At 57.0% G+C, this 11518-nt stretch overlaps 1 protein-coding gene across 1 annotated transcript in view; it reads right to left on the reverse strand.

Moving 5' to 3' along the window:
• SBF1 (SET binding factor 1) overlaps positions 1-11518 on the reverse strand; it is a gene marked incomplete at its 5' end in the record, with an annotated part of 33143 nt that overhangs the window by 10035 nt on the left and 11590 nt on the right. Inside the window, 17 exons of the mRNA XM_042830835.1 lie at positions 1302-1379; positions 1844-2019; positions 2402-2529; positions 3327-3522; positions 3616-3689; positions 3867-4039; positions 4306-4565; positions 4751-4909; positions 5563-5631; positions 5741-5890; positions 6277-6389; positions 7042-7246; positions 7759-7857; positions 8232-8360; positions 8985-9098; positions 9469-9546; positions 10526-10639. Coding sequence (XP_042686769.1) covers positions 1302-1379; positions 1844-2019; positions 2402-2529; positions 3327-3522; positions 3616-3689; positions 3867-4039; positions 4306-4565; positions 4751-4909; positions 5563-5631; positions 5741-5890; positions 6277-6389; positions 7042-7246; positions 7759-7857; positions 8232-8360; positions 8985-9098; positions 9469-9546; positions 10526-10639 — 2315 coding nt within the window. The remainder of the gene's footprint in view (positions 1-1301; positions 1380-1843; positions 2020-2401; positions 2530-3326; positions 3523-3615; positions 3690-3866; positions 4040-4305; positions 4566-4750; positions 4910-5562; positions 5632-5740; positions 5891-6276; positions 6390-7041; positions 7247-7758; positions 7858-8231; positions 8361-8984; positions 9099-9468; positions 9547-10525; positions 10640-11518) is intronic.

The raw sequence follows: 11518 nt of genomic DNA on the forward strand, positions 1-11518 counted from the left end.
ACTCCAATACTTCCAGCAAAGGGGCATCCCCTTCCAATCCAACACCTCATGCTCCCAACCCAACTCCAACACTTCCAACTATGGGGTATCCCTTCCAACCCAAGTTTAACATTTCCAATCCAAGTCCATCACTTCCAACTATGGGGTATCCCCTTCCAACCCAACTCCTAACACTTCCAACCCAACTCCAATACTTCCAGCAATGGGGCATCCCCTTCCAATCCAACACCTCATGCTTCCAACCCAACTCCATCACTTCCAACTATGGGTTATTCCCTTCCAACCCAACTCCTAACACTTCCAACCCAACTCCAACACTTCCAAAATGGGGCATTCCCTTCCAATCCAACCCAAACACTTCCAACAGTGAGTATCCCCTTCCAGCCCAATTCCAACATTTCCCCAGTTGGGGTATCCTCAACTTCTCTCGGCTGCCCGGTCCAGTGCCTCAGCACCCTCAACACGGAGAATTCCTTTATCTCAAGGTGGGCTCAGTCCCTGGGAACCCCTCTGTCTGCCAGAGGCAGAACAGAGAAGGGATGGAAGAGAAATCTTCAAAACCATGCAGGTGCTTAAGCTGCATGGTCGAAGCAGAGCTCTTGAACACATCCCCCTGAAGGTAAGAATGGTCTGAGTGTGTGCAGGGCCACAGGCACATCATCATCATCTCAGGGAGCTCCAAGAGGAACAAGTGAAGGAGAAGTAGGGGAAGGGCTGACTCCAGCCCAGGGTAACATCTCATCTGATGCTCAGATTTCCAGTAATTCACCTCGAGACTACCAGGTGACTTCCTTTGCTTTGCAAAGCAGACCATGAGGAATCCAACTGCTCCCTAAACTTATCAAGGGAAGAAAAGCTTTGGGACTGAGAGGTAACTCTAAGAACAATTTGCCATGTACTGAGGCAGGTTTCAAGTAGGAGTGCTTAGTAACCAGAGGAACAAGACCTGTAGACAGTGTGGAGCACAGCTGGAAGTAGACCTGTGGGGTGGTGACGGAGCTGATATCACGATCTAGGGCTGTGCCCAGGCCAGGAGCTGGGCCCCGCAGCTCTGGTGGCCTCTAGAGGTTAGTGGGAAGAAGCACAGCTCCCTGAGCACATCCTGGGGCACCAGGACGGCCGCTCCTGAGGCCCCAAGCCTGAACGTAACACACAGCCTGGAGAAAGGCAACCCCGGCGTGACCGACCCGCAGCCCAGGCATCATGCAGAGCAGGTGAGAAGAAACCCCAGGAGCAGTGAAGGCTGCAGCCTGAGCCAATGCCACCTCGCAAGCTCGCGCCCAGAGGTGAAGGCATCTTACGTGGTCGAATGGCCAAGGTGCCCGAGGGACATGACCCCCACTGTCAGGCCCTGGAACATATCGGTCACCTGCTGGGAGCTGAGTCACAAATACATGGAGACAAGCTCAGACTGCGGGCACAGCAAGCGCCAACACCGCAGCACCCACAGCCCAGCGCCACAGCAGAGCTTTCCCTGGCCACCAAGCGTGGGAGCTGACCCCACGGCAGCACAACGGAGCTTCCACAGCCCCACAGCACTCCCCATCCTCTGGCAGAGCAGGGACTGCACGTCTGTGCTCGCTGGGATGTCTCTCCCTCCTTCTGCTCCAGCCCAGGCAGCTGTGCAGGGAGAGCTGCTGAATGCACAGCATGCTTCCCAGGGAGTGCTGCTCCCCTCCAAAGGTAAGAAGAGATTTTGTGCAAGCTCTGGGACCCCTCGTTCCTGCCCAGGAGCCTATGTCTGGTGCTTCCCTGCTGGAGGAGGGAGAGGAGAACCCCAGCAGCGCCTGCGAGGGCCGAGCATGTGCTGTGAGCTGCTCTCCCTGATCTGCTGCACACATACCTGAGCGAGGGGTTCTTCTCCTTGGCCTTAGGCTGCATGGCTTGCTTGGGAGACTGGCCCACAGTGAAGGCAAAGGTCCCGTGCACATGCTGGGGGTAACGCAGCTTGTGCAGGTGCTTCCTGAAGACCTCGGCGCTGTCTGAAGCCACCTCCTCATCGAAGGCAATCTTCAGCAGCTGTGGGGACAAGCAGAGAGCAGGCTTGAGAGAAAGCAGAGAGCATCCTCTTCCTGTTCATCCCACTGGGCACAGCTCAGATCCTGGCCAGAAGTGATGGCCACAGGCAGGGAGGCTGCCCCATTGTCCCCCCAGGAGCACACTGTGTTCCTGCCGAGCACTCAGCACCCACGTGCTGTTGCCGTGGTGCTCCCAGAGTACAGTTCCAACAGCCCCACAGGAGCTGGAAAGCAGCCCCCAGCTAACCAACAAGATGCTGTTCCTACAAGAGGACCACAGCCGGTCCTGCACCAGGTCCACAGCCCTCCTCTGCAAGGGGCCCTCAGGTTCCACCACCTGTCTCTGAGGCTGCCTTTGGTCCCTACCATCCAAACAGTCTCACCTGGAATGTGCACGAGCGCAGCTGCAGGCCCTCCTGGATGAACTGATCCACCTGGGCCTGGATGTTGATCTTCTTCTCTTTGGTCAGCGAGGAGATGGGGAAGGATCGGATCACCACCTGCTCCCCCACTGGGTAGAAGAATGGGAACAGGTTGGACACATCCCACTGCCACTCTGAGACACCCCCACCAGACAGTCCCACAGGATGAGGGCCAGAATCGGGTTAGAGAAACTACAGCCAGGCCATGGAGATGCAACCTATGATGGGCATGATGAAATTATCATCTACAAAGAATCACAGAATGGCTTAAGTAGAAGGGAGTCTTAAAGATCATAGAATCACAGAATGGCTTGGGTTGAAAGGTACCTTATAAATCATTACAGCCATTGAATAATAGAATGGCTTGTGTTGGAAGCGACCTTATAGATCAGAGAACCACAGAACGGTTGGGTTGAGTTGGGTTGGAAGAGTCCTTGAAGATCATAGAACGTAGAAGGACAAAATGGTTGGGTTGGATGCGTCCTTATAGATAACAGAGCCATAGAGTGGTTGGGTTGGAAGGGATCTTACAGATCGTAGAACCATAGAACAGTTGGGTTGAGTTGGGTTGGGTTGGAAGAGTCCTTGAAGATCATAGAAGGTAGAAGGACAAAATGGTTGGGTTGGATGGGTCCTTATAGATAACACAGCCATAGAGTGGTTGGGTTGGAAGGGATCTTACAGACTACAGAACCATAGGACAGTTGGGTTGGAAGGAACCCCAAAGCCCCCAGCCAGTGCTCTGGTCTTACACCCAAGGCCCTCAGAGGTGACTCCTACAGCAAGGCAAGTTGCAGCCACTGTTCCAGGACAGCTTCTGGCCAACTCCTCCCCAGACACCACCAGCCCATGCAGACAGAGGGTGTGGTGCATGCACGATCCTTACCCAGGGGGTCTGTGGGAGTGCCTTTGAAGATGATGCGGTACGTGGTGAGGAAGATGGCTCCTTCCGCAGGGAGAAGAGGTGGACCACCAATATTCCCTCCAGCGGCCTCCTCCCGCCCGTCGGGCATGAGGTACACACGCAGCCCCTCCATCACACACTCCTCACCCACCAACAGGTTGGGGCGCAGCAGCTTTGGCTACAGGGGTGTAAAATGAGGAGTTTAGGTTTCTGAAGACTGGAAGAACAGCACCAGAATGTTCCCCCGAAGCGTCGCACGTCAGGTCAGTACCTTCTGGATGGGAGGAAGCCTCTTGCTCTCCCTGTGCACAGCATCCAGTGTCTCTATGTGCATCTGCACGATATCTGTAGACAAACACGCAGTCAGAGACCATGAGCTGTCCCACAGATCACCCGGGCTCCACCTCTTGGCATCCCCACTGCCTCTTCCAGAGCCCCTCCTGTACAGCCCCCGCAGCTGATGGGGACCCCCGGTGGAACCACGCGGCCACCCAGCCCCAGCACTGCTGCAGGGCCCATTACCAGGGATCATGACGTGCAGCCCCTTCAGGTGCTCGTTGGTGACTCCGCTCTCAGTGCACACTTTGTCCACGAAGCGGTTGATGAACCGCACCACGTAGTTGGCCACATCTGAGCTTTCAGCATCCTCAAATCCACTTTCCGTGTCGTAGCTCTCGGCCACGCTGCCAGCGATGCTGCCGTGCAGGAGAGAGCAGTTAGCTCAGAGTGCTCCTCTCCACTGCCATAACCCAGAACAGGAGGGCCCTGCCTACGCAGGAGAGCCCAGGGGAGACCCCTCTCCTGAGATGAACCCAAACCCAAAGGAGCTCCCACTCCTGCCCTGGGCAGTGCAACTTTCACCGATCCCAACTCGAAGCCAAATAATCCGGATGCTCCAAGGAGCCCGGAGTCCCCAGATTGGGCTGCTCCGCTCCCCCTGCAGTCCTCCAGCCCTCCTGACCTGTTGGTGACAAAGCTGTTGCTGACGCTCTCCACATCCCCCAGCCCAGAGCTGCGCAGCAGGCGGTTCTTGCTGGTGTCCAGAGGCAGCAGCAGGTAGCTCATGCGGTTGGCATAGTGGATGGCCTGGCTGAAAACTGTGCTCTCCTCCTTTTGGATCAGCTCCTGCTGCTTCTCTCGGCTCATGGTGGGCCACAGCCTCAGCTGCTCTGATGCTATCTCAAGGGCAGACCTGGCTTCTTGGGGTTCCTCCGCGCCCTCCTGAAGGAGATGGAATGAGTGTGAGAGGTCTGCATGGACAGGAGAGCTGCCGGCCTTCACGGGGCTCTCCCAGTGCCAGGATGCAGTCCCTTGGGCTGCTTCCAGCACCCTACCCATCCCACAGACATCAAGGGAGGGCTGCCCCCACGCAGCTGCTCTGCAGGAACCCGGCTGCCCCCACTCACCTCATCTGTGTGGTTCTCCTCACTGCTGTCCAGGTACAAGGCTCGGATGTGGTTCTGCACATCACTGTAGAACATAGCTTCCCAGAACTGGATGTTGGTCCACACCACGTGCTCCTGCACACAGCTGTAGGCAAACTGCGTGATGCCTGGGCTCAGTTTCTGAGGAAGCGGAAGATGGACAGAAGAGTTTTATCTGAACGCAGTCCTTGTGCCAGCCTCTCCTCTCCAGATCATTCTTGCTCTCTCCTGCTGCCGGGAAAGGCAGCACGCCCTTGGACATGCAGGAGGGACACCAGCACAACAGTTTCTCCAAGGAGTCGTTGCAAACACTTCTCAGGTTTGCTCAGCACCTACCCTGAGGGCCCAGGAGAGCCTCATGCTACAGATGCTTTCTAGAAGGCAGAATCTTATCAAGCATTACAATGCGCTGCTTGGGGCTGTGGTGGAGTCCCCATCCCGGCAGACATTTAAGGGACGTGCAGACACAGCACTAAGGGACACTGTTTTGTGATGGGACTTGGTAGGTCAGCTCAGTGGTTGGATTTGATAATACAGAAGGGTTTTTCTAACCTAGATAACCGTAATCTCAGCCCAGCCTGGCGGATACATGAGTGCATCCCCAGTTCTGAGCAGCTTTTCCCCAGGTGTTTCAGCTCGGCCAAGCTTCTGCATGGCTGAAAGATACTGGGCAGAATTTCACGCCCCAAGAAGCATCGAGGGGACAATCTGCCCCTAACCCAGTCTCTGCAGCCTCCAAGGAGTTCTGAGGCTGTGAGGGCCACACCAGACACCGGGACACTGCAGATACTCACTCGACAGAAAGCGGTGACCAGCGGCAGGAGCGCGGCTGCAATCCCATGCTCATCCATGGCCGTGCAGTCCTGGGGAAAAGAACAGAGCTTACAGGAGGATCCACTTCAGGACGCCCAGGTCTGCTCCCACTCCCACCCCACACTTTCTCCCACACTGGGTGATGCTCTCCTTCCTTACCTGCAAGCAGCAGTTCATCATACGGACGATGAAGTCGAACTGCTGGTGGTCCAGCACGGCACGGTTCTGCTGCACATGCAGATTCAGCTCCTGGGTCAGGCAATGCCGGGCCGCTCGGCCTTTCATGGCACGCAGCACAGCAGGGAACAACTGCAGGGAAAGATGGGGAGCAGATGAGCTCCTGAAGTCAGAGTCAGCCTCCAAGGAGAGGTGCAGGAGGGGCACCTCGCCCTGGCTGTGTTGGCTGACACTGTGCTGTCATACATGGATCAAAGCAGCGTGATAAATAGCATCTGGGCAGCTGTAGCACAGCCCCAGAGCTCCAGGGTCAGCCACCTCCACAGCATAGACCCTGCAGTGGGGTGAGCAGCCAGGAACCCAGGGACACAAGGAGGAACAGTGCTCAGAGGACAAGTGAGCACAGAAACAGAGCTGCCCGGCAGAGATCTGGATACAAGCAAGGAATGCCATGGAGGAGAAGCAGAGAACCCTCACCACCAGCTGGTGGCTGCCTGCTTCTCGGGAGCCCTCCTCACCTTTTTGGCTTCTAACATCTTGTTCTCAAAGACATAGGAGATGCAGTTCCGAACCACCTCCAGGCGGCGGGCGCTGTTGGCCAAGGCGTTGCCATTTCGCTCCATGATGGCTGCTGGAGAGAGAAGCGATGCGGTTCAGGCAGGGCAGGGTCGCAGCCCAGGGAGTGGAAGAATGGGTGTCCCAATGCTCCACACAGGCAGTGCTGTGGGAGGACACTGAAGGGATTTCAGCAGTCCTCTCATGCTGGTTGATGGAGCTGAGGGACCTCTGAGCAGCCAGAAGGGGAGAGGTTAACGGGGACAGTGATGCTGAGATGATGGCACTACCCTAAAGTACAAGGGCAAGAATAGAGTCCTGCACCTGGGGAGGAACAACTACAGCATCAGGACAGATTGGGGCTGAGCCGCTGCAAAAGGGCTTTGTAGAGAAGAACCTGGGGTCCAACAGGCTGACCAACGACTGACCACACGCTGATCATGAGCCAGCAGTATGCCCTGGTGGCTCAGAAGGCCAACGCGTGGCACAGAAGATGGCCAGCAGGGCAGGGAGGTGCTCCTGCCTTCTGCTCTCCACTGGGGGGCACATCTGCAGCACTGCACCCAGTGAGGGACTCTCCAGTTCCAGGCAGACTGGGAAGAGAGAGAGCCCAGCTGAGGGTGCAGAGATGATGGAGGCCTGGAGCAGCTCCTGCTGGGGACAGGCTGAGAGCCCCGGGGCTGGGAGCATGGAGGAGAGAAGTACGAGGTGGGTCTGAGCACACGTACCAATGGGGGGGCCTGAGGGCACCATGCACTTCTTCTCTGCTTTCACAGCTGGAGGAGCTGTCTGTAGCTTGGCTGTGGCCTGATCGATGATCCACTGCACTGTGCCCTCATCCAAACGTGGGAAGGGCTTCTGGTGCAGGCGCAGATGACAGCCTTCCGTGGGCTTCTGCACTTTGTGCATGGTCACAGCGGGGTATGGGTTCTCCTGGCACAGCAAAGAGAGTTTCTTTTCAGCCACGAGAAAGTCGTGCATCATCCCGCAGGCTCACAGGCGCATCTCTCAGCAACACAGTTCCTTTCCTCTCCCAGCAGCACTTTGCAGCCTCCAGAACCTAGCAGTGCTGAGGGCAGGCTGTCAGCTCACAGTACCATCATACTCTGCTCTCAGGAGCCGCAGCAAAGAGCAAAAAGCCCTCAGGAGCTCAGGGCTGGGATGGCCAAAGGCATCTTAGGCCAGTCAGCACGGGCAGCAGCTGCTCCAGAACAAGGGGAAGGAAGTGCCTAATGCCCAGACCACCAAAAACAGGAATACCTCCACTCAGGAAGCGAGGGAGAGGCTGAGGCCAGGCAGACACCCTGGGGTCCAGCAGCAGTTTCCATAACAGTGTTTCCAGCACCAGTTACAGTAACATGAGTGGAGGAAGGACAGATGGACATGGGCTCTCAGCCAGGTTCTCCCAACCCTCCCGTCAGAGCAGGTTCCCCTCCTGCACTCACATTTTTGTAAAGTTTCTCTGCCAGCTCCTTAATGTGCCGCAATATTTTCTGCTTGTTCCCCTCTTCTGCACGCATGCGCTTCACTTCATAAGCAACAAGCTGGAAGAAGAGATGGGTGAGAGGAGCAGCTGCCTGCTGGGCAGGATCCAGCATCCTACGATTCCCTGGCTCCATCCCCAGCAGCCTCCATCCCCAGTAGCCTCCACCCCCATCCCCAGCAGCCTCCATCCCCAGCAGCCTCCATCCCCAGCAGCCTCCATCCTTCATCCTCAGTAGCCCCCATCCCCAGCAGCCTTCATCCCCAGCAGCCTCCATCCTTCATCCTCAGCGGCCCCCATCCCCAGCAGCCTCCATCATCCATCCCCAGCATCCTCCATCCCCAGCAGCCTTCATCGCCAGCAGCCTCCAGCCCCCATCCCCAGCAGCCCCCATTCACCATCCTCAGCAGCCCCCAACCCCAGAGGAGCGCTCACCTCATCGAAGAGGTCGATGGAGCGGTACGGAGCTCCCCTCTCTGTCACAAAGCCAGCAAAGGCCATGCCCTCCAGCACCTTGGTAAGGAAGTCATCTTCCGTCAGCCCTCTCTGCCCCAGGAAGGCTGCCTGCAAGAGGGAAGCGTGGTACCATCAGGACAGGAGCTGATGCCATGGCCACGCTGAGCTTGCATCCCTCTGCTCCCGTTGCCTTCTGCTGAGTAAGATTTCCTCCACAGAACCCCAACACCTCCCATGTTTTCCTCCTCTCCTGCCTTGGCTTTGCCAACAGCCCCAAGGCGCTGCTGTTTCCTCTCCCCGGGTCTTGCTTCCTGTCTCCAGGCATGGGGAAAAGCCGTGTCTCAGCCCAGGAGGCACACAGCCCCAGCTGCGCTGTGCTCGGGCATAAACAGGGAAATGGCATCTGACCCACACAACCCTGGGACACTCAAGGACAAACAAGGGATGCAGGTGGAGCTGGCAGTGGTGCAGAAATCACCTGCTGGAAGCACAGGACTTTACATGCAGACACAGCTATATTTACGCGACCCTTTCCACGCATTCTCTCTCCCTGACCTCAGTGCAAAGCCACTTCCAAAAGAGTCATCCCACGGCCACGCAGGGCAGTGTGAAGAGCTGTTCTATGGTGTGGCCACGAGGCCCTGGAGCAGAGAAGCTGCTCCATGCTGGCCTCCTCCTCCCAGCACCAATGCTGGGAGCAGGGCCAGGCCCATGCCCACATCCAGGCCGTACCTTGTGGAAGCGGATGACGGGCTCAGGATGGATGCGGATGATGTGCAGACACCAACGGTAGCCCTGCAGCAGCTGTGCAAACAAGCGGAGGAAGACAGCCCGGATCTCCTTGTCCTGTGCAAAGGGATGGACAGTGCAGTCAGGAGGACAAAGGGACCACGGGGCAAAGGGATCACATTCACGTGTCAGCATCAGCCTCTGCTGAACAAGGCAGGAAACTCAGGGACCTTCTAAAGAACAGAGGAGGTGGGAGATAGATCTCCAGTGCTCTCCCCTTCCCAGCATCTCTGAGACCGCATGCATGCAGGAAGGAGCTCTGTAGCCCTGCAAGGAGCTCTTGTAGCCCTGCAAGGAGCTCTTGTAGCCCTGCGGCCACTTGTGAAGCTCCCATCCCAGAGCAGGGTGCTGGATGCCTGGCAGAGATGGCAGCCTTGTGCCTGGGCTCTCTGCTTCTTGAGGCCCTGTGTGGCCCCATTTCACCCACCTGCATTTTGAGAGATGAAGCAGAAATCGTAGAAGGGGGGAATGCCAGATCTGCCACCTCCAGCTCCGGGTCCAAGACCTGCAGAAAGGCACATTCAGGCCCTGGGGATCTGTGCTCACACGAAGCTGCATTCCCCAGAAGCTCAGCAGGACCCACAGGTGTGTTCTTAGGGACCCATGGACAGACTTGCAGCAATCGGTAGCTATGGGAAAGGCTTCTGCCATGCCAGGGGCTGCCCACAGCCAGGCAGAGTGTGCTGAGGCCCTGACACAGCCTGCCCTGAGAGCAGCACGGATGCCCCATCCCAGCAGGTGCAAAGGATGGGGCCCTGAGCAGCCTGAGCTGGTGGGGGGCACCCAGACCATGGCAGAACTGGGGTTGGGGGGCTCTGCAGTCCCTTCCCACACTACCATTCTACAATTCTATGACTCTGATTCTCTCCAGCTGCTGTTTGGCTGCACTGTCCCAGCACCAGCTCTGCAGGGCCAGCAGGCTGGGAATGCTCTCACTGCCAGCAAATCAACATCGAGGCTGCAGCTGTTTCCTGCCCTGATTCCCAGAAACCTTTGGCAGATGGACCCTACAGCACAGCCATGCACCGGAGGTCACCATGGCTAACAGGATGACCATGAGGCAGCACTGTGCCCTGGTGGCCAGGGAGGCCAATGGCATTGTGGTCGATCAACAGTTGACCAATGGTTGACCAACGGTTGACCAAAAGCTGACCAGGAACCAGCAGTGTGCCTTGGTGGCCAAGAAAGACAACGGGACCCTGGAATGCATTACAAAGAGGTGCTCTAAAGTTGCTCTGTGGAGGACTTGGGTGTCCAACAGTTGACCAATGGTTGACCACACATTGACCATGAGCCAGCAGTGTGCTTTGGCGGCCAGGAAAGACAATGGGAGCCCAAGGGTGCATTGCATAGAGCATGGCCAACAGGACGGGGAGCTCCTCCCTTCTGCTCTGCCCTGGGGAAGGCACAGCTCCAGCACATCCAGTGCTGAGCTTCCCAGTTCAACACAGGAACTGCTGGGAGAGCCCAGCTGTGGCATTTACCATGGAGAGGGCTTCACGGGTCTGCTGAAGGAGAGGCTCAGGGAGCAGGGAGATGTGCACACACTCAGGGACATTCACTGTGCCCCCATCCAGGTCGGCGATAACAACATCCAGCTGAAAGGGGTGAGACAGGAGTGAGACAGTGCCAAGCCACAGCCCACCACCTCCTGCTGCTAATGGTGAGCTAACAGAGAAACAACCCAGCCAAAGAGAGGGGATGTGGGGAACAACAATCTGTCTCCTCTCTGCCCACTGCAAGCTCAAGCATTCCAGCCCTCAGCAGCTATTTTCTCTATTAAATATGCAAGCACTTGTGATACATGAACTGTAAGGGGTTCCCATCACTGCCTGCTGTGGAGACCACAAGCTGGGTGAGCTCTCACAGGGAACACACTGACATCAGCCCCAGCACAGACTTCTTCCTGCTTCACCAGAATGGCGCTGTTCAGTTTGCTCAGAAGGTTGCACAAAAGCTTGTTTCAGTTGAGATCAGGCTCATTATGCTTTCATTTCATTCAGTTTCTACACTGAAGTCTGTCAGGCTGAAGTGCCAGCACAGCTTCTTGGACCAGCGCTGCCAGCTGAGCTTCAAAATCAAATCCTCAGTTAACCCAGCTGCTGTGGCACGGAATGGAGACCTGACCCAGGCAGAGCAGCCCCAGCCAGTGTGGAGCACAGCCCGAGCTGGCAGCCAGCACAGCACCATGAGCATGAGCTGAGTGCTCAGCTGCTGCCTGAAGCAGGGCTTGGGATGTGGCTGCTCACATCAGGACGTGCTGGGGGCTGAGCTGCTGCAAAGGAGCTGTGCAGGGAAAGACCTGGGGATCCTGGTGGACAGCAGGCTGACCATGAGCCAGCAGTGTGCCCTGGTGGCCCAGAGGGCCAATGGGACCCTTGGCTGCACTGCACAGAGTGTGGCCAGCAGGGCAGGGAGGTGCTCCTGCCTTCTGCTCTGCACTGGGGGGCACAGCTGCAGCACTGTGCCCACTGTGG

Source organism: Centrocercus urophasianus, unplaced genomic scaffold, assembly GCF_019232065.1.
Source record: "Centrocercus urophasianus isolate 14NV4802_14NV808 unplaced genomic scaffold, USGS_Curo_1.0 seq_1003, whole genome shotgun sequence".
Classification (NCBI taxonomy): domain Eukaryota; kingdom Metazoa; phylum Chordata; class Aves; order Galliformes; family Phasianidae; genus Centrocercus; species Centrocercus urophasianus.